Below are 27,807 nucleotides of genomic sequence, written 5' to 3'. Positions count from 1 at the left end.
ACCCCCTCTACTTGCAGTTCCTTGGCAATTGGGGGCATGCATGTTGCTCTCAGAGTCAAGAGGTTGTCCAACTATTGTCGTTGTTTTTAGTCATACTCGTCCATCTTCCACTACCATGTCTAGCAAGAATGGCATCTATGTGCCATTTAGAAACATCTATTTATAAATGGAAGGGTTTTAGACAAAAACACAACTATCTATCTTCAGTTTCTCAAAATCCCAATGTAATTTCCATTATTTTGTCGTGTATACATCTAACACCACAATTCTACTTCTTCGAAAGTGTTCATGGTTCGAAACATAGGATGCGCTGATACCCAAAAGTACTAAAGAGCATGCAAAAGCCAGAACTCAAAGGCAAAAGCAAGAAAATAATAATTTTTTGAGTTTAGAAGCTTGCCTCAAAAAAGTAGAGTATAGTTCTCTATTGGGCCTTTTCTTCAACAGGATTTGATGTAGCTCATCATCAGTATCATCCCTCATATAGATTGGAATAAGAAGAATGCATCTGGCCCCGGCAAGCCCGGCAAGCTGCTGATGAAAAAGAGTCCCAAGTTTTCCAGTCCAGAGAGCTGAGAGAGCCTCAATAGTGCATAAATGAGCTGGAACCCCCCTGACCAATCCAGTAAGAGCTCCACATTGTCAAATATCAAATAGAAGACTGGCAAATAGACCACTGGCAATGAGCCATTTGTCTTCCAAGGAATTAGAACGTAGAACAAAAGCACTAATAATCACATAAAAAAATTGTGGTCAGACTATTTTCTGCCCTTTTTGACATTCATACCTTCTTCTTACTTGTGTGGACTGACAAGCCCTCTATCGATGCTTCCAGCTTTGTCAAAGACAACACAGGTGCAAGCGTCAATCAAAAAATCCAGAAAGTCTGAAAACTTTACGCTAGCAAGGCTGTTTGAGGGGCTTCGTACATGTTTGTTGAGCTGATTGAGGATGGATTCAAACAAAATGCGGGGTGTATGAGATGAGCGACAACTTGTGTATGCAAATGACCTCTTCATCTGCCTAAAAATCTCCAGCAGAATGGAGGTTTTACCTGTGGAAGCTCCACCATAGACAAAGAGAGGGAACTGCAAATGACAGGGCTCTCCAAGCAAGCCAAGGAGCTGGTTGATGTCGCTATTATATGCAGAGAATCGGTCAACAAGGTGCGAGTAGAGCATGTCTTGGGAGATTGGAGCTCCCTCTGACAAGTGCTGCTCTTTATGTTGGGAATGAGATTGATGGATTGCATCTTTCAAAGGAGACGCTGCACGGCTACGAGTCCTACGATCCATCTCCCTAGCTTTAGAATTGGGACTGTGGGGTGCATTCCCTTCAATTGCCCTTCTGCTTCCATTGCTAGAAGGGGAGCAACAAGTAGGGTTAACCCTCTCCCTGTCTTCAATTCGCATATTGCTACCTACCGTTTTCCCGCACTCAAAACTCTTCAAACTTAGGCTATGAAAACATGCATGCCCGTCACTTTTTGGTGGCGGGGGGCCATGCATTACAAACTAGCTGCAATATATTTTTTAAAGACCATTACCAAAATACCCCTCTAATTTGTGGAAATTTCCAAAATACCCTTGTATCTATTTTGGTTGGATTGTTCAAGATTTTCTAATCTTTATTCCTTTTTAACAATTGAGATCCATTTTGGAGTGCTTAGCATGTAATTTGTCACAAATTACCTTGCAAAGGGGCAATTATGTCTAATAATCATGAAGAAATTCATCCCCAAAGCCTACTTAACATACCCAAATTCTAGTTTTAGCATCTTGTATTGATTGTCAGTCTTCTTACAAAAAGCTACCAATTTTTTTGTCTTTCAAGAGATTTAATCTCACAACCAGGGGTATTTTGGGAATTTTGGAAAAATTGAAGGGCATTTTGGGAATTTGTGACAAAATATTGGGAGTGTTTTGGGAGTTTTCGTAAATTAGAGGGGTATTTTGGTAATTTTCCCTGAATCTATACGGCCTCTCTCTCTCTCTCTCTCTCTCTCTCTCTCTCTCTCTCTCTCTCTCTCTCTCTCTATTTGCACACAAAGCAACTTCTTTCTCTATGTGTCTCGCACAGTTGGCTGGTGCAGGAAACATTGGCAGGAGGATTCTCCTTTCACCATGTGTCCGGGGGAGGGAGCTGGAATCGCTTCCCCTATTATACCTTGCCAGCCTTGGTGATACATAAGCGTATCACATGACTAAGGCCCTCCCCGGGGAGGTCACCTACTAAAAATGTAACCTATCACGTGAGTTCAACAGAAGGGTAATTAAAGTTCTTGAAACTTACAAAAATGTATATACAAAAGGGCATTATTTTTTCAAATTTGGAAAAAACTTACAGATTTTAAAAGAAAAGGTTACATTATATTCTTAACAAAATTCACAGATAAGGGGTTTTACAAACATGTCTTGAACGCACGTGATATGGTAGTTTTACACATAGTGAACCCCCCGAGAGGCCCCCCCACTCAGCGGATACACGAGAGGGAAGCCCGTCTGAACCTCATACAACAACAATATGGCGATCAACCCTAAGATATTTTACATAGGGTAGCTGATAAAGTTCTACTTGTCCTTAAGAATGACAACACCAAGGATCTAGATGAGAAGAAAGAGTTTGGAAAGATACTAAACAATGCACACACACACAAAGATTGGGAGCCTTATTATAGATTAGAATGATGGTTGTAAAGTTGGTATGTGGGTGCAGGAGAAGCTCTTGATCATGCCATTGGTGTTGCTATTGAGTTTGCATATGAAAGAAAAAAGAGAAGAGTGACTTGGATGATGTGCAAGAAGACAACAATAAATAAAATGAGGGTGCAGATGTGGAGACAAAGGCTATGCAAATGGTGGTATTGATGATGATGATGTTGAAGAGTCTAATGAGGGTCTGAATGTCCAAGATATTGATTCGTAGTGGCTACATAGAAGAAGATTAGTCAAGTTTATGGTAGCATCGACCCCAACAAATCTAGAAGCTTGTTGAACAAGTCTTAAAGATGTTAGCTAAGGGAGAGGATAGGGAGGTACCATATATTCTCATTGATATAGCTATCTTAGTTTGCTAGTGGAGTAAATTAACTCTTTGAAATAGAGCAACACCCTCATGTAAAAGATTCTTTAATTGGCTTGTTAGGGCATGTGTCTTATGGCATAAGCACTTCATATCCCCCCCCCCCCCCCCCCCCCCGCCCCGCGGGGTAGGTCCCCCCTCCCTTATGTATACGGTACGAGCATGAAATAATGGGGGGCTACCCCTATTGTATACGCTTATGTCTGACCTCAAAAACCCCCGTCTTGTACACTCATGTGATACCATACAGAAATCCATAGTGAATCCCCTGGGATAGTTCCTCTGGAATTTTGAAATTCAAAGGAAAACTAGGTGACCTGTTGATGATGTGCACTGCTGTCAAGACAGCTTTCCCCCAAAACTCTTGAGTAAGCTTTTCCATAGACATCATAGAGATAACTTGCTCTTGAATCGTGTGATTAATTCTTTCAACTATCCCATTTTTTGTAGGTGTGTATGGAGCATTAAACTGCAGACAAATACCTCTTCAATTGCAAAAATCCTTGAACTCTGTAGAGACGTATTTCCACCATTGTCCGTTCAAAAATCTTTTAGCTTTTTCTTGATTGGTTCTCAACCATGGCAAGGAAATTTTGGAACGTATAAAAGACCTCTTCCTTATGCTTAAGGAGATACACCCACACCTTTCTGGTAGAATCATCTATGAACGTGAGAAAGTAGTTTGCCCCCCCTAGAGTTTTATGTGGCGTTGGACCACACAAATCACTGTGCACTAAGTCTAAGGGTTCGCCTAGTTTCTTGTTCAATGGCGAAGATGTAAACCTAGTCTGTTTGCCGTATAGACAATGCTCACACAATGGAAAGTCTGTGTAATCTAACACAGGTAAGTAGCCAAAATCCTGAAGTGTTTTCATTCCCTTTTGGCTAATATGCCCTAGCCGGATATGCCACAACTCAGTAGACGACAGCTCGGCAACATAGATAGAGTGTTCGTTGACACTCAAAACAAACATAGAGCTCGAGGGGTTCACCATTCAGTACCCCTCTATATAATGTGCGTTCATGGGGTATTAAAAAACCCCCTCTTTTAACATGTTTGGATGAATAAAATGACCCCTTATTTTAGGTTTTTCCCCAAAATTGAATATAAAAACCCCTAATTTTAATGTATCTCTGTTAAATTTCTTGTATTTTAAAACCCCTCCTTTCAACTCACGTTATACATTAACATGATTACATAGTGCACCCCCCAAGACATAGAGTACAGTGATCCGTTTTTACGACCTTTCATCATGATAAGGTTGTTCTTGCAGATCATCCAAGAACGATTACCAAAAATTATAGTATAGCCAAGATTATCATTTCCCTATAGAAAGAAAGCCCTTTGTAAGCTTGGGCACATGTCTGACATTCTGCAACACAAAAGCAGTGCCATTATGCATCTGAAGTTTCACATCACCAATGCCAATAATGTCAAGCTCATAGGAATCACCAAGCTTGACTATGCCATGCATGGATGCATAAGAGGAAAACCACTCTTGATGCAGTGTGACATGAAAACTTGCACCAGAATCAAGAATCCAATTCTGTGCAGAACCCTCATGCTGTGCAACCAAATCATCTGGAGTGAGATCTGAAGTGAAAATGAGAACATCTGAGGGATCTTCTATCACCTTTGCATGAATCTCTGTTGGCATAATGATCATCAATGGAGGAGGAGCATCTTCTATTGCAGTGGTAGGTATGGGAGACTCAACCACATTTAGCTCCTCAATCTTTACTATACTTTTGCCTTTGCCAAAATTATCCTTTTGCATGTTTTTCTGATCTCTTAGGAAACTGCGACAATCCTTTTTGTAATGGCCATTCTTGTGGCAATAATAACACTCGATATTTCTAGCACTGTGGTCCCTACTTGAGTTCCTGTGTCTGCTTGGACTACGAGGATTTCGCTCTCTACTATTGATTTTGTATTTGTTCCTGTCACTACCTCTTGCCTTTGCTGAACTGCCAGCCATATATGCATCTCCATGACTAGTGTCGTCGAGAGATTTACGTTGAATCTCTTCAGTGAGCAACACATCTTTGAAAACATTGAACACTAACTTGCCATTTGGAGCCGAATTGCTAATGGCTGTGGAAAAGATGTCCCATGAACTTGGTAGAGAGCATAGCAGAAATATAGACTTGAGTTCCTCGTCAAACTCCTTAATTCCCTGAGATGGCAACTGGCTAAACAAGGAATTGAACTTATTTCATGTTGAGCTTCACAATATTTTTCATGAGAAAAACTTTGTTAGATGCACTTTTGCTCTCCCATGCTGAACATAAGCTATCCCAAAGTTCTTTGGTTGTTGTCTTCCCTATGATAGTGAAGAACACTGACTCGGCTAGATGTAGACGTATCGTAGCCATGGCTCTTGCATCCAAAAGCTCCCACTGAGCTTGCGTATAGTCATCATCCTTTGCACGCTCTTTCAATGATTCTAATAGGCCTTTGTTTGTCAAAACATCTTTCACGCGCTCTTTTCACATGGTGAAGTTGCTGCCATCGAACTTACAAATGAAATACTCCTGCTTTTCTGAAGAAGAAGCCATCGCTGACAAGAGGGTTTGAGAGGTGCCAAACTATGGCGAGTAGCTTTATAAATTTGGGCTGAGTCTCCTTTGTATGAGGAGCCAAAACTCAACTCAAAATACACATAAATGTGCCAACTGTCCTAACTGGGCATCTATTGCACAAAACCACTATGGTGTGACCTCCAACTCAGCATCAAAAGCATAAAAAACCATCCAGATACATATCCTATGGGCAGGGTACCGTAAAGGGGAACTCCAGCTACTTGTATCACCGATGGTGTCTCAAATTTGAGCACACCCCAGCTCAAATTAAACCTCACGCTATCGACCCTCCAAAGGCTAATGCAGACACAAATGAACCAGCCACAGTCTCAAAAAGGGATCTTCCGGTTTTAGTCTCAGAAACGGTCGAGAAAAACTACCAAAATAGCCAAAAATGGCTCCACACGTAGTACGGTGGGTAGTGTCCGCAACTCAACGTACATGAGTGAACCGCGCTCAAACATGCGCCAAGAATTGCTGCATGCAGTGAAAGTGATCCCTGCGGGGACATCTGCTCTCAAAAGAGCTCAGTAGCACTAGGTTTGCTCACACAAAAATGCATCTGTCCGCAGAGAATCTGCGGGCGAAATGACTATCAAATAGCCTGTGAAAGCGCTGTGTCTAGAAACTTGGAGAATTTGTGTGTGAACAGGCTAAAAAACCCCAGGTAACCTATAACCTGTGTGTCGGTGTCTCTATGTGCCGATTTTTATCGCCGGACAGAAATACACTAGTTGAATAGCCACCAAAGGTGTCGTAGCCAAAAACCGTGCCTTACAGCACGATCGGTGCACTCGGTGCCGATGCCGCATGTCACTCCTCTATGGTTGAGGCACCTCACCTGTGTGTATGGCAAGTACAGTTGTCCATCGCGGGAAAATGTCATCCGCGTGAAATCAATGTCGGATCGGATATTGAGAAATCTATCGCAATGTGAATAATGTGGAACCGGTGCGCTAGAAATGGTGTCGAAAATTGGTGTGCTGATGCGAAGCAGTAAGTCATTGATGTTGGTGTCGTCTCCCACCGTCGAACGGGAGTGGCTGGGTGAATAGCCGCAAATTGGTGTCGAAATCGATTTGCCAAGCTGTAAACGCGAAGTCGTAGAAGAAAATGCCAAGAAAATCACTAAAATCGGTGTCGAAAACCGATGCCAAGACGCAGGAGAAAAATCATCAAGAAGGTCGGCGAAATCGGGCCGATGCCAGGTGATGTCCGGGTTTACTCGCCTAAACGCGATCGTGTCACTCTATCTCCACTCGCTTGCTCTCGTGTTGATAATGAGCTTGCAAAGCTCTACTGTCACCAAAATCGATGTCTTTTATTTTTTTTTGGTTGCTTTCGTTATCTCGTCGCTCTCACAACTCTCTCACAGATCGTAATTTCTCACAAATATGTTAAGCGGGGACGAGTAGTCGGAGAGGGGTAGTCGAGGGTGTCAAGGCGGGGGGGGGGGGGGGGGGGGGGGGGCGCGCGGGGGGTTACAGGGTGTGAAACCACCCTTGCACACAAGGTATGTAGAGTCAAAGTTAAAAGAAAAAAAATTAACTTCTTGGCTGACTGTACTGAGGAGCCCAGCATAACAAAGAGCTGTAGAAAGAAAACGAGCTATGTCGATTGTTCTGCTCCCCCCAAGGTCGTGTGTGTGTGTGTGTGTGTGTGTCTCCTTGCAAGCTCAAGTTGCTGTCAGGCCACTGCTTACGATGCCTGCTTCTCCATGCCAGCACGCGTGTGTGTGTGTGTGTGGAACCAGTTGGTTTGCTTGGCTTCAAGGTACGGTTTCTACTATTGCGATGTCGTGGTGTGTGTGTGTGTGTGTTACACACCACACCTCCAAGCTCCTGCTTGCTCCCAAGTATGCTCACCCTCTCATTCCCCTATGACTGCTCGATTTGTAGAGAAGAGTGAGTGTCTGCGTGTTTCCCCCCAAAACCCTACTCATGGGCTCGAATTAATCACTCCCCCAATTCTCTCTCTTGCACCTGCCGATTCTCCCTTGCAAACAGCCAGTTTCTTTAGATGCCGAACTTGCCCTTGAGCTCTTGCTTGCTCTTGGTTTGAATGCCCAGCTTGCTCAATTCTTGCTAATTGGGATTCATTTTTCCTTCAAGCTCAATTTTTTCCAGCTTTAATTTGCCCGCGAGCTTCAATTTTCTTGGCATTGCCTGTGAGCTCGCCATGTAAGGCTTCCAATGCTCACTCTGCTTGCACTCGTTTCTTAAAATGTTGTCACACAAGACTGGTTTAACTCCCCTACAAGCCTTGATGTGGTCTCTGCTCGTGACCTTCTCTCACAGGCTGACTGTGAAAGCTTTAAATTCACACACAATCTAATGATTGGTCAATGATGAGCTTCTTCACCGGGGGTTCTCACTCTTCTATGAATCTAAGCTTCAATCCAAGCTCCACTCAAGCTTCTATGGCCGCTTACTACGCAACCATCGTCTCTGTTGGATTCGCTCTCTCGAATCCAGATCTACGCCTTGAGTTCCATAGCCATGGAGCACACCGCTAGGCCGTCCATCGGCTCTGATACCAATTGATGTGGTCGGAGTGCGCGTGTGCGGAATGTACAAGAGAGGGAGGAGAAGGGGGAAGGGGATGAAGCACAGCAGAGTAGGTTTAGTGGAGAGAGTAGGTTTAGTGGAGAGAAAAGTGAGAGAGTGAAGTCAACTCTCTCACTTTCTCTCCTTATATTGATTAGGAAAAAAAGTAAATAGCTTATAAGGGTGGTTTCCCACGGCCACCTGGCCTACACCCCAGCATGAAGTACTTGAGAATTTGGTGGTTCGTTTGCAAAATAAATGGAGTCCCCAATAGATAGTGCTTCCATTTGTTTAGGGCATGTAGAATAGCTAAAAGCTCTTTTTCATATATGCCCAAGGCCCGTTCATCGGCATTGAGCCTTCGGCTCTCATATGCTATGGCATGCCCTTCTTGAAGCAAAACTGCTCCAAGGCAATCACCTCAAGCATCACATTAGAGCTCAAATGGATTAGAGAGATCCGGAAGCATAAGCATTGGTTGGGAGGTAAGCTTCTCTTTGAGGTTGTCAAAGCATTTTGCTCTTTAGCAGTCCATGAGTACTTAACGTTCTTCTTTGTTAAGTCATGTAATGGTCCTGCTATTTGAGAGAATTTTGCTATGAAGCGTCTATAGTATGCACACATACCAATAAAGCTTCGTAGCTCATGTAGATTCCTTGGATTAGGCCATGCTTTTATTACCTGCAACTTTGATGGATCCATATGGATACCATCTTGAGAGATAATATGACCTAGGTATTGAATCTCTTGAAGGAAAAATTCACTTTTCTTTTTATTGATAAAAAGTTTGTTCTCCCTTAAAACTTGAAAAATCACCTGGAGATGTTGCTTGTGCTCCTCTAAGGACTTGGAGTAAATGATGATATCATCAAAGAACACTCCAGTAAACTTGTGGTGGGGTCTAAAAATTTTCTCCATCAAACGATTGAACGTGGCTGGAGCATTAGTCAAGCCAAAAGGCATGACTATATATTCATAAAGACCAAACGTTGTACATAATGCACTCTTTACAATATCTTCATTCACTATCCTTATTTGATGATAGCCACTTTTAAGGTCAATCCTATTGAAGTAGGTCGAAACTTGTAGCTTATCAAACAGATCTTCTATTCGCTTATGGAAATTCAATTCTTGACAGTGATATGATTTAGTGCTCGATAGTCTGCACACATGCGGTAAAAGGACTGGAGAACAAATGGGACTAAAAGGACTGGAGAACAAATGGGAGAGGAGCTAGGCCTCACCATACCTTTGTCTACCAACTCATGTACTTGCCTCATAATCTCCTCTTGTTGAGCTTGAGAAACTCTATAAGGAGGTTTATTAGGCGGTGAGATCCTCGGGTAGAAGCTCCATCATATGGTCATCATCCCCTCGTTTTGGATGTAACTCCATAGGGATGTCATAGATAAATACATCTTGGAATCTATTTATAAAATTAGACAAGTCTAATTCTTCTTGATTCCTACCACGTTGTTTTGTTAAAGCATTACCATCATTTATAGACTCTTTGACAAAAATCATGTACGAGGAAACTAAGATTTTCATTGACTTATCAAAAGCAGGTGACTTTACAAGTGGTATAGTATGACCGGACTCATTAGCATCTATATACATGCTCTTTTCCCTGTAGGTGAAGTAGATTATTCTTTCAAAAAGCTTCAAGTTGGCAGCCATGCGGTTTCAAGAACCATGGTGCCCATAGGATAATATCCTCATGTTGGAGAGGAGAGATGAAAAATTATTCTTTGTCAACGTAGCTTTGGACATGAAGCCTCAACTTCCCAATCAAGGGAAAAACGAAGGCTTGTTGTCCCTTGAAAGCCCCATCGGCAGTTATGATATCTCCCATCTCGAAAGCTTGTATGCCCAGCTTTGTGGCCAACTCTGTTGATATGAAGTTGTGAGTAGAGCCAAGATCAAATAGGATGAAGGCATCATGCTTCCTCACCTTCCCCAAGCATATGAAATGAATGATCCTTTGTAATGAGCATCCTCTTTTGGAGCTTCGACCATGGAAGCTCTAGGAGTCTCATTGCGGGCATTTCTTTTGGGGTAAGAACGATAGCCATGTCCTTGCTCCCCACACTTAAAGCATTTGTGATCTTTGAGAAAAGCCTCAAGCTCTGTAGGAGAGAGTTTGTTTTTACCTTTGTAAACTCATCTCTCCTTGGTCTTGTTGTTGCTGTTTTTGTTGGAATTTCCTTTGAAGGAACTTTGAGCATTGTTCTTCCCCCTTGCATCATTTTGATCTTTGTTTTCCATGGGCTTCGCATTCCTTTTAGCCCCTTGCTAGAAAATTATCGATACGAGATGCAACCATAATGTGGTGGATGACTTCGGTGATAGAACCGGGCCGTTGGGAGTTGAGATACTCAACCATTTCTTCTGGTAATCCCGCAGAAAATTGTTGCTTTTGCTCGACAAAGTCTATCTTTTGAAAAACTGTAGCTTTCAAATGTAAATCCCAAAACTTGTCAACATATTTGTGGATAGACTCATGGGAGAGTAGCTTCAAGATTCTCCATTCAGTAAGCACTTTGTCCTTGGCATCGCTTGCAAGGAATTGCTTCATTATGGAAACTCGTAGAGTTTCCATGTCCTTGGGGCTTCGCCATTCTTGCGGAGACTCGCCCACCATTGATGAGAAGATGTTTGAAAGTGTGTAGCTACATGGTGTAGCTTGGAGGACTCTGTGAAGACCTCGTCTCTAAAAGCCGGATTGTTGGATGAAGGCAAATACTTTGCCAGTAGCACCAAAGGTTCCATCATAGGTGAGAAAAGAGATACTCTTTCCTCCCTCTTTGAACTTCTTAAGCTTTTGGGACCCTCTCCAAGCAGGGTAGGATTTGCGATGTCCTCTCCTCTTGTATTCTCTACAAGAATAATTGCTGCTTTTGTTGGAAGAGGAGGAAGGTGACGAAGAAGGAGAAGAGGGTGACCTCTTTCTTGCCTTTTTCTTCCTTTGTTTCCTCTCTTTCCTTTCGGAGTGACGAGGAGAAGAACTATAGGATGATTTTTCCTCTTGGGAGGAGTTGGGGATCGTCGAGACCATCGTCTTCGTGGAGCCTCATCTTCATAGGAATCCAGAGATTCACTTCTTTCTCATTCATGGGATTCCTCCTCTTCTCTTATCGGAGAGAGTCTTCTTTTGGAAGTCTCAACAAGAGGCTTCCTAAGCTCTCTCTCTTCTTGGAGAGGAAGAGAAATCCCATAAGCACGAAGTTGTTGGTTAACTTCGGCTTGCAAATCAGGGTTGCCCATAGCTTTTTGCAACCTAGTAACAAGATAGTTGACAAACATTGGGACATCATCATTAGCATCTTCATGTGAAAAATCAAAGTTGTCAATATTCATTTTACTCTCTTGATTATTGTCAGCCATGGTAATACAACTTATGTGTATGCTACTTTGTGCCTTGGTACCTTAAAAAACCTTAGTTGCTACTCTTCTTTACCTTTGAAAATTGAAGCAACCACACCCGTGGTCTAGAGACTGTTGATTACAAAGAATCATGGAGAGGGTCTAACATTGCTCGGTTAATTATGTTTCTTGTTGAGCTTGCTAGTAGCTCAATGATAGTTAAGCCAAAGGAAAGCCTCTAGAGATTCCATTATTAAGACTATAGTTTCCAATAGTGTACCTTGAACTAAGTCCTTTTCAACCAAGATAATAGATCCCTGTCCCACTTACGCTATTGCAATGAACAGGTCCAACATTTCATGGACAATTTAAGGACCTCTCTTCTTAAGCAAGAAAAGAGAAGCCAATAGCTCTGATACCAATGTAATGAAATGGCCTATGAACATTGAGAATAGCGAAATTAAGAGAACTGTAGTGAGCATTTTTATGAGACTACTTTGAGAAAATAGAGGGTGAACTTAATTAGCGGTAGCAACATACCTATTATACTTAGTTAACTTGGCATGAACAATACTTTGCAAGAGGGAGAATTAGAGAAAAAACAACAGTTGAGGACCAGATTTATGTGGAGCCGGTCCCCCCTCCAAAAGGCTTTTGTATTATAATTTCTCCCATAAAAAGAGGCTTGGTACGACACAAGCTTTGTGTTCCTTGAGACCTTGATGGTGCAATGAAGATAGAGAGCTTCATGCACCACAATTATGTCCGCAACTTAGCTAAATGAAAGCATTAACTTGTCCTCGGCCTCAATCCCAAGACCTCAAACACCTTCAAAGGTGGAAAGAGGTAGCAGGGAATGGGGGTAGGGATGAGGAAGAAGAAACATTCTTATGAGAAATAAATAGTTTCTCACTTATCATTACTCTTGTTGCTTAGCATAGCATAATAGCATAGTAATGATGATGAAGAAGATGGCAAGCTTAAGCATTGAATTATGTCTCTTGGTTGGATTTGCATTCCATAGCAAAGAGTGTTGGTGTAGCCTCTCAACTTCTCAACAAGCTTGGAGAAGGTGATGGAGTTCTTGCACTTTCCCCAAGTGAGAATGAGACAATGTGAGTGTGTGTGAGAGAGAGTATACCCCCCAAGCACACCCCCAACTTGCCTTGGTCGACCCCTCCTTGTAGCTCAAGAATGAAATTGATTGGACCCCTACAAGCCTAGCCAATCACATGCTTTAGTCATATCAAGCAACAATGCTAGCATTAGGACAAGTGTCCTCCTTTCCCCTTTGAGAGGGAGGGCTTGATAAATGCTTAAACAATTAATTTAATTAACTAAAAGTTTATTGGACCCCCTTTAGAGGCCAACCAATAGGCTTTAAGCACCTTATGAGGGAAACATGGGGAGGAGCTTGGCATGTGTCCTTGTTGCCTCTTTAGACTAGGCTTGCCTTGAGTAAGGGTGGGTGTGTTCTCTCACTTGTAGGGCTCGCCCCGCCATATGTAGGGATCCTTGTTGACTTTTGGAACATCTCAAGCCCCTAAGCACCTTAGTCATGAAGCACCTTAAGCGCCTTAGTCATGAAGCACCTCAAGCACCGTGGTCGTCAAGCATGACAAGCACCTCAAGCACCTTAGTCAGCAAGCACGACAAGCACCTCAAGCTTGGGCTGGGTTCCCACCTCAAGCATAATCCTAGCTTGCCTAAGGTCCTAGGTCTAAGGACTTTTAACACTAACCTTTGAAGGTCTTTCATGAAGCTAACCCTAAGGTCTTTCAAGCTCCATCATCTAGCATTGCTCTTAGACAAACCATCTCTCATTTGGACCCATTAACTTGGCCGCGTGTTGCGATAGATCCATAAGCACATGTCTATATTCTAACTCTTATTCCCATTTATTCTCCCACATTAAATGATCAGTTTTATATGAGAAAATCATTTGGGTTAGTTAGATATTAGATTTTATGACAAGGTATTTTCCAAAGGCAAGGCATCTAAGTAGAGAGTGTAGAAATACTAGAGTAATGTGAGAAGTATACAACAATAAAAAGACAATGCCACTAGATTTCCATTTTTATGTCAAGGGAGGGCCCATCTAAGGAAATTTGAAGAGGGTCCCAAAAAAATTACAAGTATCTGATAGATGTAAGGCAAGACAAGGCATTGAGTTGAGGGGGAGTAAATATCAGGGGAGGGCCCGTCTAAGGAAATCTAGTCCCAAAAAAATTATAAGTATCAATTAAATGTAAGGCAAATCAAGGCATTGAGTTGAGAGAAAGGACAGAGAAGCCTTCCTCTTAAAAATTATGAGCAACTATGTGTAGAGAGGCAAGCATGTCAGTCATAATTAGCAAAAGTAAACCAATGTTGTTTGTTTATATTTTCTCACGTGTGTGCGTGCGCGCGCACACACACATATACACAACCTTAAATTAGACTGGGTGAAGAGTTTTGCTTTAGCAAGCATGTGAGTCATAATTAGCAAAAGTAAACCAATATTGTTTTTGCATAGTCTCTCTCTCTCTCTCTCTCTCTCTCTCTCTCTCTCATATGTGTGTGCACGCACGCACAAACACACATATGTGTGTGTGTGTGTGTGTGTGTGTGAGAGAGAGAGAGAGAGAGAGAGAGAGAGAGAGAGAGAGAGAGAGAGAGAGCTTCCATCTTACATGGCATTCCAATATTGGGATCTCTCTCAGTCTTAGGATGTGCCTGCTCTACAAAGCCTATCCACTACTTGGAAACTTTTCCACCAAGAAAGAGATTGGGTTTTACATCGCTACTGCACTCAGGGTTCAATTTTTTAAGTTACAGAGCCCTTCAGAGACACTTTTGACCTTCAAGATAAGTGGCAAAATTTCAAAGATTTGCATATGAAGGATTGTTTTAAAAATTTTCTCTTCCACCGGCTCAAGACAATGTTTCCCTTGACGGGCACTTTTCCTAGAAAAAACTCGATACATATACATGTATAATATAAAGAAATAAGTATAATGAGATTATTTTCTTCTCACAGCTAGAGATTGGAGACCAATTTCTCAAGGTTGCACTTTATCTATGTGAATTCATACATTTTTGTGTAGAATTTGGCTTTAAAAACTAAGTGTAGATGTAACAATTTTGTATTTACAAGGCACCAAAAAAATGTATGTATCATTTGAAGGGAAAATTTTTAAAAGTGCCCTTCATGAAGAAGAACAAGTTCTAAGCTAGACCTTCGATAGAAAGTAGAGGGCCACCTTGCAGAAATAAAACCTGGATCTCACACTCTTGGAGAAACATGTTGATTGCATGTGTATAACACCAACTAGTGGCACTTGCACATGAATACTAGCAATCAACCATGGCGCTTGCACTTCAAGAGCTTGTGACTGTGGTGAGAGCTTTCTTGAGGCTCCGCATTATAAAACAACTTAGCCATTTGAAAACAGGTCATACAACGTGGTGGATTCACAAGCAAAACATCTTTCAGCTCAAGTTAAGTTTTTCCATTGACATCCAAGGATTTGGTATGTCTCTTAGCATCGAAGTTTTCTTGAGAAGCTTCAATTCACTTTTATGAAGATACTTTTGCCCATAACTTGGCATGCTTAAAGATATGTGTAAAGGGAGGTGCATATGCATTAGATTAATGATGATACCATGTTGCATAGTTCGTATTGTGCGTGTGCGCTGTCAAAGAGTTGGCGGTCTTGCCAGGAAGGCGCCGGGCCTCTAGCTATGAGGGTTTGTGGGGAGACTGTGTAGCTTTTCACTTAAGCAAGCTTAGTGTTTGTAGCAAATTCATTGTGTGTAGCCATTGGAATCTCACACGCTGTCAGGAGTTTTTTTGAGCAAGGGATTGCGCATATGTACATACACATGCATGGTGCATCGAATAAAGGATTACCCAATTTTCATAGCCAGGTGGTTACGTGGGGCCCACATGTGTACAGGTAGGAGAGCATGTACATAGTGCAGCGATTTTCACTATTATCAATACTAGTGTGTTTTTTCTACAATAAGGAGGAGTTGGTAGCGCGTAAAAATTCTCGAGGAAGCTATCCGTGGGCCGATGACATGAGGTCAGCAAGTGCGTCAGATGGCATCTAATGGCGTCAGGAGGGCGAACGAGGTCAATATTTGCACGCAGATGAGGACGGACACAACGTGGGTGTTTTCTTGTGAGAGTTACGCAAAAAGGTCATCATTAGGACCACTTTTTGGGGCCACTTCACGTGGTGGCGAGATGCATTATTGGAAAAAAGCTGAGTGCCAGGTGTGCGGATGATGCAAAAAGGTGACAACTATGCACTGCGAGGTCAGTTTTTGGCCTGTTCGGGGTCCGTTTGAGGTCATCTAAAAGGTCAAGGGTGCCCAAGTAATAAAGCTAAGTGTGGGAACTGAAAAAAAACAGAGAGAAGACCAGAAAAAACGTGGAGAAGAGAGGAGGAACAGCCGCAGCTTTGTTTTTGCTCATTTTGGAGCCTGTTTTGGCCGTAAACTGCTCATCCGAGGTCGGATTTGAGCACTTTGACATTGTAGACTGGGGTTTTGGGCCATTCCGGACGCGATGGCGCTGTCCATTTTGCCAAATTCCTCCCTCTTTTTTTGTTGTTTTGGCTGTGTAAGTCTCTCCTATGAGCGAAGTTTCTGCTCCAGTTTGTGACTGTATCTGGTATCTTTTACCCATATTGTGTGAGCTGTTTGCCCCATTGGTGTTGGCCCAAGCTCATTTGTATCTAAACATCAGAAATTCTCCTCTTTTGAGCTGAGTTTTTTGGGTGTGTGTGTGTGTGTGTGTGGAGTGGGCAAGTGGATAGTCTCTCTCCTCTCACTCCAGAGGTGTGTTCCCTGTCTCGGCCAGGTGTGTTGTGTAAGCCGAGTGGTGCCCCATAGTGTGTGTGTGTGTATCTTCCCAAGAGTGTGTGTCGGGTCGTTATAGAGGCGCTCTGTGTGTTTTCATCCCGCTGACATTCTTTTGGCGCCCCCACGGAGAATCTTCTTCGAGTACCTTCTGCTTTGAGCTTCGAGCTTCGAGCTTCGGGATTACATGTTACAGGTTGCAGATTACAGGTTACAGGTTACAGGTTACAGGTTGCAGATTACAGGTTACAGGTTACAGGTACAGGTGATTCACACAGGTACAGGTAGCTGGAGTACAGTGATATACTAGCAGTGATGTCACTTGCAGTTGTTGTGGGAATGCATCACTTGGCGCCTATTTGAGCGCATTGTCTGCTGGATTGTACATTACTTGTGGAAACTGCCATTGTACGCATTTGTGGAGCCATACTTGGTTGTATTTGGCAGTCCCAACCATTTCTGAGACTTGGTCTGGAAGATAGTCATTTCTGAGACTTGACTATATGCGATTTGCATTAGCCTTCGTGTGAGGGTCGATAGCGTGAGGGTTTTATTGAGCTGGGGGATTCTCAAATGTGGAGATCCTTTCGGTGATACAGGTAGCTGGAGCACCCTTTTTGTGACCTCGCCATAGGCTATGTACTAGTGAGTCCTACTTGATGCTCGGGTTCTATTGTTGACAGTTTATGCATACATAGACAGTCTATATTTTGGGTTCCTACTGCTCTACTTCTAGGGAAACTCTGTCGAAATTTTCCCAGGTTATGATGGCTGTTTTTTTGGTATTTTGAGCCATTTATGCTGTTATGCTGATGAAATTTGGGAAAAAATCAGAGGATAAGTCAGGTGTGCCTTCTTGGGAGCTTCATGGTTGGCTTTAATGGATGATCAAAATGGCCCTCAGTTCACTCCTTTTCATTTAACTCAAAGAATTCAGATTAATGTTCATGTGTCCAGGAAGATCTTTTTCCAGCAGCGCATAGTCTTTATGTTTGGGCCAAGAAGATTGAGGGAGATCCTGGAATGTCCTTTGCCTGTTGTCATTCCGATGATTAACTATGAAAACTCATTTGATGTGCATGTGTTTGTCCTTATCTAAAGCTGAGCTCCATTGAAGTTTCTAGGGATTGGGTAGTGAAAAGTTTTGGGTTCTTGCACGTGTGTTCGAAGGGGTTCTCAAAGCATCATAATTTGGGTAGCCATGGCTTTCTCTTATCCGGAGTTTCATGGAAGAAGTGATGAAGATGTGGAAGAATTTTTGGAAAAGATGGAGGTTGCATGCATTAGCAACCAGATTCATGACCCTACGCAAATGTTACGCCTTCTCCAAATTTGTTTGAAGAGTGATGCACGAGTTTGGTCTAAAGCATTTGAAGAGGAGTTGCGTGTAGCAGATCCACCTATAAGATTGAGTTGGGACAATCTAAGGCATGGATTGGAAGTGGAGTTTGTGAAGATAGAAGATCTTGACAAAGTGTGGCAAGAAGTACAAGGTTTGGTGCAGAAGGAAGGTGAGCCAGTAGATGCGTACATATGTAAGTTTTCATTGGCATGGGAGCGAATGTGTAAGGCTTTAGCACCACAGGTACCCCCGCCTGACATGATGAAGAAGGACAGGTTCTTGGCTGGTCTTTGGGAGAATATACGTTGGAGAGTGGAGCTAAAGAAGCCTAGGACATATGAGGATGCACTAGAGGTAGCAAGGAACAAAGAGTGGAAGCTGAGGAAAATGAGCCAGTTAGGGGTGGAGTCTTTGCCCATGAGGTCTGAATTTCAGCCTATAGAGTCTTTACAAGGGCGCATGTCAGGGGTTCATCATGAACCAGTAGTTCCTGTTACTACTCAGGTTATGCCAGCAGTGGTCACTACAGTAGTGCAAGATGATGGGCTAAGGCAAGACATGAGGCAAATGGTAGATTTGATGAAGAATCTCAACCTAAACATGCTAGGTCAAGTGGGAAATAATCGAGGTCGAGGGAGGTTTGCAAATCAGCCAGGAGGTGAAGAAAGGCCTAGGAATGGTGTTGGACAAAGCAATGGTAGGTTTTGGAGGCAGACGCCCACATGTTATAATTGTGGAGAGTTGGGTCACATCAGCCCGCAATGTGATAAGCCACCAAGGATGGGGGGAGACATGTATCCATTGCCAAGACAGGTGCTAACTAGGTCAAATGATTATGGCATCGAAATTAAGGGAGACGAAGGAACCAGTGGACTGACCCAGGAGGAAAAGGGAAAGACAAAAGTGCTAAGTGTAGTCACCTTGGAGAAGGCATCAAAGCTAGAGGATACATTAGTGATGCCTATTGGGAAGAGGACCACAGAGGATAAGGAAGGAAGAAGTGCCCCAGGTCCTAGTAAGAAGAAAGGAAAGAGCCATGAAGGCGAGGATGTCAAGGCCAAGAGGAAAAGGAGAGCTCGTCGAAAGTTTCATGTTTCAGATTTTCCACTAGGGGATGGGCAATTAAGCTATGACTTGAAGGAGGATCTGACGAGCAGGAAGGCAGATGTTACTTTTGGGCAGCTTATAGAGATGGTGCCTAAGCTAAAGCGACAGTGGAAGAGGATGGTTAACCCAATGGAGAAAGAGCCAGAGAGAGGTTCAGTGAAGGTGTTGGCAATGGACGAGCTACCAGACATTTGTCCAATAGTAGATGTGTGGCATAAAAGGAAAAATTTGGGACAAGGTTATGTGGATGGCGGAGCCCAAATATGCGTCATAACACACTCATGCGTTGAGAAGATGGGTCTCACAGTGGCTGGGGTGTTAGGGTTTCGGATCAGATTGGCAAACCATCAAAAAGTAAAATGCTTGGGTGTTGTAAAGAGCTTAGAAGTGGAGGCATATGATGCAAAGGCAGTGGTTGATTTTCATGTGATGCCAGCAGGGTTGGGAGCATATCCTATTATACTGGGCAGGCCATGGTTACGTGCAGTGGGAGCTGTTCAAGATTGGCGACATGGTACGATTAGCCTCTATGGAAAGACAGGTACCAAGAAGCTTTATAATATGGACACAAGGAAACGATTAGAGGAGCTTTATGAAGATGAGGATGAGTCTAGTGATGAAGACTCTTCCACGGTGACAGATGAGGACAGTGATAGCACTAGCAGCAGTGATGAGGATGCTGATGTTGCATTTCTTTTGATGGACAAAGAAATCCAGGAGATTGGCTTAGTTGCATTTGCGAATGAGGTTGAAGATGTAAGTGAAGGGCCTTATGAAGTGATTGAAGGGCTGATGCAAACCAAGGTTGAGTTGTCAAAGAAGCAAGAATTAATGACGCAAATGATTAGTGGAGACCTCTCAGTTATGGAGAAGGATATATATTTGCATATGCTGGCTAGTTTTCCTGATTTGTTCATTACTTCATATGAAGAGATCAGAGGGTTCAAGGGTGAAGAGATGCATATAGAGCTGAAAGAAGGTGCGAAGCCAGTGCGGCAAAGGCTAAGAAGGATGGGTCAAGAGCAAATGGAAGCCTTGCGGGTAGAGGTGGACAAGTTATTGAAGGCAGGGTTCATAGTTCCAGTGGAGACCACAGAATGGGTGAGTCCAGTTGTAGTCACTCCAAAGAAGGATGGGAAGTGGAGAATTTGTGTGGATTTTAAACCCTTAAACGCAGCCACTAAGAAGAACCCATATCCTCTTCCATTCATCGATCAGATCTTAGATTCAGTGGCAGGTTATGAGAGGTACAGTGTGTGTGATGGTTTTTCAGGCTATTTTCAATTGAAGATTGCTCTTAAAGACCGCACAAAGACAACTTTTATTACGCCATGGGGTTGCTATTGCTACACAGTATTGCCATTTGGGTTGTCAAATGGACCTTCCTTCTATCAAGAGAGAGCAAATTGGGTGTTGGAACCATTCATTGGTAGTTGTGTTAAAGCTTTTATGGATGACTTCTGTGTCTATAGCAGTAGGGCTGATCACCATGAGAAGCTGCAGATGGTATTGGCTGGATATGATGAATGTGGAGGACAACTAAATCCAAAGAAATGTCATCTAGCACAGCCAAGGGTGAAGTTATTGGGCCATATGGTGTCAGAAAATGGCATTGAGGCTGATCCAGATAAGGTGAAGTCTATTATTCTTCTTCCATCACCTATGAGTACGAAGCAATTGGCAACCTTTATACACAAAGTGAAGTACATGGCACGGTTTATTCCATTGTCTTCGCAGCTTCTTTATCCATTACAGCAAGTGGCAAAGCATGATCCATTGCAATGGGATGACAAGTGTGAAGAAGTGTTTCAAGAGGTGAAAGAGGTGTTAGGGGGGTTGTCAGCCATGCAGGCTCCTGATTGGGAGAAAGTTTTTTATGTAAATTCATCAGTAGGGGATGATGCCATTGGAGCTATGCTATTGCAAAAGGGGAAGGGCAGCCATTATATGAGGCCAGTGTATTGTGCAAGCCGAGTGAAGTTGGTAGCGGAGAGAAAGTTATCGGAAGTAGAGCTAGTGATGGCCAGTGTAATATTTGCTTGTCGACGATTTCGTCATTACTTGCTACCACGGCCTTTTGTTTTCTTGACGAGCTATGCCTTTTTGCCACAATTAATTAATGGTACTAACATGTCAAATGTGGTGAAGAAATGGGTAATTGAGTTGCAAGAGTTTGAGTTCTCTTTTCTAGTGGAAGATAGTACAAGGGCTACCCTAGCTGATTTGTTGACCTACAAGGAGAATCCCCTTATTGTTAAGGAAGAGGTGGTGAGAAAGGTAGTTGAAGAAGTGCCACAGATCAGCAATTCACATGTGTTGTTCTTTGATGGTCCATACAGAAAGAGCCACGATGTAGCTTCAGGGGGTATAGCACTTTATGATCCAGAGGGGAAGCTAGTATGCAAGAGAGGGTTCAAATTGGATGCGCATAGTAACAATGAGGCTGAATATGCTACACTGGAAGCCGGATTACACATTTGTTTGAAGCATGGGGATCGAAGGTTGAGCATAAAAGGTGATGCCTTGTTAGTGGTGAAGCAAGTGCTGGGTGTGTGGAAGAGCAAGAACACCTCATTGAAGGAAATGTGCTTCAGAATTAAAGGCCTGTTAAAAAAGTTCGAAGCATGGATCATCAGACACATTGAACGTGCTCTAAATGGAGAGGCACATGAAGCAGCTCAAGGCATGATTGGGGAGCTATTTGTGTTGAGGACCACTTTACCTCTTTATCATGGCCGGGAAACTTTGGATCAAGAAGAGGAGTTTTTGCTAATAGGAATCATTCCAAAGGAGATTCAGAAGTCTAAGAAGTATGGCTTTGTGCGTAGAGCATACAGGTAAAAATTGATTGGTGATGTCTTATACATGAAAGGGGCTGATCTCATGTTGAGACGTGTACCTTGGCGGGAAGAGCTTTACAGAGTGTTGGAAGAGAATCATGAAGGCGCATGTGGTGGCCATTTTGCTCTAAAGATCACCTTGCATAAGATTTTGCAAGAGGGGTATGTATGGCCTAGTTTGCACAAGGATGTTCACCATTGGTGTAGGTCTTGCAATAGGTGTCAAGCATTTGGGAAGAGAGTGTTGAAGCCAGAGCTACGAAAAACCATTATGGTGTTTGATGTGTTTGAAAAGTGGGGGATTGATGCAATAGGCCCGTTACCTATCACAAGCAGGGGCAAAAGCTATATTTTGACGGCAGTGGATTATCTTTCTAGATGGGCAGAGGCTATCGCAGTAAAACAGATCACTGCAAAGGATGTGGCAAAATTTGTGTATGATGAAATATGTTGCAAGTTTGGGGTGCCATTAGAGCTACTTTCAGATAAGGGGCCAGGATTTCGAGCTAAACTGCTAGATTTTTTATGTGCAAAGATGAAGATTAAGCACCAGCATATCACTCCTTATTACCCACAGTGTAATGGCTTAAATGAAAGATTCAATGGTGAGTTGGTACAAATTCTTTCTAAAGTGACAGAGCACCAAGGAAAGAATTGGGATTTGGAATTGCCTAGTGCATTATGGGCTTACCGTACTTCGGTGAAGACAGGTACATGGTTTACTCCATTTCATTTGGTGTATGGAAAAGAAGCACTATTGCCTGTGGAAGTAGAGTTGCCTGTGGTCAAGATGTTAGAGAAGTTGCTTGGGCCGCCTAGTGATGCATTCAAAGAGAGGCTCTTGCAGTTACAAGAGGTCCAGTTGGATAGGATGAGCGCATTGGAGCATTATGGACAGATGCAGGATAAGGCTTTGGCAAAGATAAATGAAAAGGTTAAAAGTAAGGGTATCAAGAAACATGACTTGGTTTTGCGCTACAACAGTAAGTTGGACAACTCCTTCCAAAAGAAGTTTCAAATTAAGTGGGAAGGCCCTTTCAAGGTAGTGGAGTGTTTTCCAAATGGCACATATCAGCTGGCTAACCTGGATGGTGTTCTACATAAGTCAAGGGTAAATGGATTGCGTCTTAAATTGTATCATGCTAGATTGATGATGGTGGAGCAAGATGAGCTGTCTGTGGAGCAAGCAATGTTGGTGAAGGATGAGGAGACCTGTGATGCGGCGAGTCTCATATCTCTCTTTGCTGCTGCTGATCATGAATGATCTAGCAGGCTAGGGGATGGGCAAATTATGTCAGGAGTTTTTTTGAGCAAGGGATTGCGCATATGTACATACATATGCATGGTGCATCGAATAAAGGATTACCCAATTTTCATAGCCAGGTGGTTACGTGGGGCCCACATGTGTACAGGTAGGACAGCATGTACATAGTGCAGCGATTTTCACTATTATCAATACTAGTGTGTTTTTTCTACAATAAGGAGGAGTTGGTAGCGCGTAAAACTTCTCGAGGAAGCTATCCGCGGGCCGACGACATGAGGTCAGCAAGTGCGTCAGATGGCATCTAGTGGCGTCAGGAGGGCGAATGAGGTCAATATTTGCACGCAGATGAGGACGGACACAACGTGGGTGTTTTCTTGTGAGAGTTACGCAAAAAGGTCATCATTAGGACCACTTTTTGGGGCCACTTCACGTGGTGGCGAGATGCATTATTGGAAAAAAGCTGAGTGCCAGGTGTGCGGATGATGCAAAAAGGTGACAACTATGCACTGCGAGGTCAGTTTTTGGCCTGTTCGGGGTCCGTTTGAGGTCATCTAAAAGTTCAAAGGTGCCCAAGTAATAAAGCTAAGTGTGGGAACTGAAAAAAAACAGAGAGAAGACCAGAAAAAACGTGGAGAAGAGAGGAGGAACAACCGCAGCTGTGTTTTTGCTCATTTTGGAGCCTGTTTTGGCCGTAAACTGCTCATCCGAGGTCGGATTTGAGCACTTTGACATTGTAGACTGGGGTTTTGGGCCGTTCCGGACGCGATGGAGCTGTCCATTTTGCCAAATTCCTCCCTCTTTTTTTGTTGTTTTGGTTGTGTAAGTCTCTCCTATGAGCGAAGTTTCTGCTCCAGTTTGTGACTGTATCTGGTATCTTTTACCCATATTGTGTGAGCTGTTTGCCCCATTGGTGTTGGCCCAAGCTCATTTGTATCTAAACATCAGAAATTCTCCTCTTTTGAGCTGAGTTTTTTGGGTGTGTGTGTGTGTGTGTGTGTGTGTGTGGAGTGGGCAAGTGGATAGTCTCTCTCCTCTCACTCCAGAGGTGTGTTCCCTGTCTCGGCTAGGTGTGTTGTGTAAGCCGAGTGGTGCCCCATAGTGTGTGTGTGTATCTTCCCAAGAGTGTGTGTCGGGTCATTATAGAGGCGCTCTGTGTGTTTTCATCCCGCTCACAACGCAGACACACACAAACGCACACGTGAAACCCTCAAAACAAGACAAAGATAAAAACATCAAGGCTTTGATCGTATCTAATCAAAGGTAGGATGAAAGGGTTCACTGATGCATTTATAATAGCAAGTCGCTGTGCTCCAAATAGACTGCGAATGGTTCTTTGAAACTGTAACTTAGTGCTTACAAAGATGTAGATATTTTGCCTAGTGATAGGAATGAGCCGTGTATACAAGTCTTCTTGGTTCATAGTAATATTAAGAAAGCAAGACTCAACCCCTAGAGGAGAATAAATATGTGCACATCGAAAGAATTAGAGTAGTCTAGTAGTGGCAAAATAAGAGGAAGTGGAGAAAGAAGAATCTCTTGCAGTCTTTCCGGCCCAAAGAGAAACACAATTCTCTATTGGAAGTGGATTTTACGGCTAATACAAACGTTAATTCTAATATGTTGCACAAAATGAAAGGGTTGAAAAGTTACACCATCGGGGTTATTCATCTAAGAAAGCTCAGAAAGTAGTCCAAACAATGGAGGAGAGAGACAATCAACACACAAAGACCCACACAAGCTTTATCCAAAGAAGTGAAGCACACCTTAAGACTTGTGATATTGTAGCCAACTTGATGAAGTAGATGATGCGTAGTAGTCCCCAACACCGTTTGCAAGCCACCAACAATGCGTCTTTATTGAAGAAAGAAGGTTACATAGAGTGTATGAGTATTACAAGTGAGGAGATAGAAGGCTTGAGGCATGAAGTAGCAAGCTCAAGATGTGTTGGGCTGAAATTGAGAGAAAGTTTTCCTCACGGAGATGGCTAGGAGGTTGGGTGATGGCTTGATAGAGTGGCTTGATTATGGGGATTGCTTGAGCGCTTGGTTGCTTGATGGTTTTCTTGATCATCAAGTGAGGAGCAAAAGGCTCTTTTTATAGGTGAAATTGCCTCTTGAAGAAGATATTTGCTTAGAAATATCCAAGGGATTTTTTGCGACAAGTGTCTCCCTTTTCAAAAATATCTTGAAATTATCTTCAAAGTTTCTAGATCTTTCTCTTCAAGAAATTTCTAGAGGTTCTTCTAGATCTATCTAGAGGTTCTTCTAGATCTTTCTAGAGGTTCTTCTAGATCTTTCTCCAAATATCTTCTCCTTGCCGCCATAAGCCTCCAAGAGTAGCTTTATAAAAAATTGAGAGAGAGCTTAGCATACATCATGGATGACATCAAACAAACTCGTAACCACTTTTCTAAGGGATTTTTCTAGGTCCATAATCACTCCAAAGTGCACCTACTATGTGTAGAATGACACCTCATGGGGTATACTATGACTAAGGACACTTTTGGCCATGCTATACATGTCATATGCCACCTAGGATGCCTACTAGATAGGAGGTAGTTTTATAGTCTCATTTCATCATGACTCCAAGAAGACGTTCACAAAGAAGCCCGGGATCGAAGCCCATTCCCAGCAAGAGTGACACATCAGACTTCGACTAGCTTTTTGCATGCTACATAGAAAATGCATATACTTATGCATACTTCAGGTATACACATAAAATCCATAATATTGTAGGGCTTAGCTTCTGTTCCCACCATGCACGTGCCACGGCACGACATCCACCCCCTCTAAACCTGCACATCCTCCGGTATGTGCCACAGCCAATGTTTGCAGGTTCGACTCTCTTGGAGTTTCTTCTTCTTCATCTTCACTTGGTGATTCCAAATCTTCATTCTCGCTTACTTGATCAGTCGGATGACTATCCTCTCTTCTTTTGAATACCTTGATTCTCTTTCCTGTAATGGGTATCTTTATTTCTGTTCCATCCAATTCAGCCAGGGTGTAAGTGGCATTGTCATGTACATACTTGACTATATACGGTCCAAACCATCTTTTTGAAACCTTTCGCATGACAGAATGCTGATTATCAAGACTACTGTCATACACTAAAACCCAATCTCCTTGCTTAATTTCCTTCGTTCTTAGCCTGTGTCGTCTATCAAAGTAGTCCTTGCTTTTCAATCTAGCATTCTTCAATCTTTCTTTTGCAACCTCAATGTCTTCAGGCCTTCTTTCTAGTTGTCTTATACGCAAGGCAAGGAGCTCTTCTCTGCTAAGACCATCTTGCCAAGGTAGCACATTCCATGTGGGAATGGTCTCTTCAATGGGCATTACAGGCTTTTGACCATACATCAATTCTGTAGGCATGTAGCCCGTTACTGAGCTGTGTGTCGTGCGATCGGCCCATAGAGCATATGGCAATAGTTTTGGCCACTCACTAATTCTCCCTTCACAAGCTTTAGCCAAGGCTTTGATGATTGGCGGATGCCCTCTTTCACTTTTGCCGTTGCCTTCCGGATTGTAAGCAGTGGTAAGGGAAAGCTTGATTCCTATCCTGGAAAAGAATTCCCTTGCTTCCTTGGCATCCAGCTCTCCTCTATCTGCAGTTATCTTTCCCACACAACCATAGCGGCTGATTACATCCTCAAGGAGAAATTTACATACTGCCTCTGTAGTCTTTGTCCTTAAAGCTCGCCCTTCAACCTGATTAGTCAAGTCTTCTCTTGCAAGAACCAAGTACCTCATCTGCCAGAGTCCTAAAAGCATGGTGACTAGATCCACAACCCATTTATAGTGCATGGCTAGTGGATATGTAGGGTGCAATCCATCACGATGTCGGACATTTGAATATATTTGACATGTTACACATGATTCCACAAAGTGGGATACATCCTTGTACATACCTTTCCACCAATACCTTTCCTTTAGCTTTGAAAAGGTTGCCCACACACCACGGTGTCCAGCCCATAGGTTCTCATGAAACTCCTGCATGAGCTTTACCTGACTCTGTTTGTTACATACTACCCTTTGTGGTATAGCACCCTTCTGTTTTGGATGTTTCCATAAGTAACCATCCTGCAGAAAATACCCATATGCTTTTCTGCGTATCCTCTTAAACTCATGCTCAGACCAATCACCCTCTTTTGTTAAAGTGCTCAAGTAACGACCAATAAGCAACCAATCTCCTTCATACCCATCTTCTAAAAACAACTCAAGTGCACTAGGTGTGCCAACATCATTATGCTCAACATGATTAATGGAGTAGAACTTTGTGCCTACATCTTCACTATCATCTACCATGTCTTGCTCATCCTCATACCTTGCCCTTGACAGCATATCCGCTACCGGGTTGCCTTTTCCTGCAATATGCTTGAACTCAGGATTCAAGGACTTAATGTAGGCAATCCATCTTAGCATGGCAATGTCTGGTGTTGAACAGCTTGTAATCATTCCAAGGAGTGGCAGAAAATCTGTTTCCACGACCATATATGCTCCAATCAAGTACTCCTTCTCACTCTTTAGAACTGTAACCATGCCCCACAACTCCCGTTTTACCTGTGGGTAGTTCCTTTGTCGAGTACTTAGAACCTTGGCTCCAAACCTTACCACATACCTATGTCCCTCTCCATCATCCTGCCCTATTGCCCATCCAATTCCTGTCGGACTTGTATCTACTGTCACTATTAATGGATTTCCACACTCATAGTTTACCTTTCTTAAAGTTGGTGCTTGTTGTAGTAAATCCTTTAGCTTTCTCATAGCCCTTGCTTGTGCGTCTCCCCAATGAAACTTTTGGTTTTTCCTTAACAACTGATACAAAGGATCTGCTACA

The 27,807-nt window shown here is 42.9% G+C and overlaps 1 protein-coding gene across 1 annotated transcript; it reads right to left on the bottom strand.

The window, feature by feature from the left end:
- Positions 1–794: 794 nt before the first annotated feature.
- Positions 795–26,741, bottom strand: LOC147425508 (uncharacterized). Its single transcript, XM_086500075.1, has 3 exons — positions 25,878–26,741; positions 5,033–5,258; positions 795–1,420 (listed from the first exon to the last, which is right to left on the bottom strand). Exons 1-3 carry the CDS (start codon positions 26,739–26,741, stop codon positions 795–797), a joined length of 1,716 nt encoding a protein of 571 aa, XP_086356201.1.
- Between the last annotated feature and the right edge of the window lie 1,066 nt (positions 26,742–27,807).

Source organism: Adiantum capillus-veneris, chromosome 25 (genome assembly GCF_014529385.1).
Source record: "Adiantum capillus-veneris isolate H3 chromosome 25, ASM1452938v2, whole genome shotgun sequence".
Taxonomy (NCBI): Eukaryota; Viridiplantae; Streptophyta; class Polypodiopsida; order Polypodiales; family Pteridaceae; genus Adiantum; species Adiantum capillus-veneris.
The sequence above is the reverse complement of the archived record's forward strand: the minus strand, read 5'-3'. Positions and strand labels throughout refer to the sequence as shown.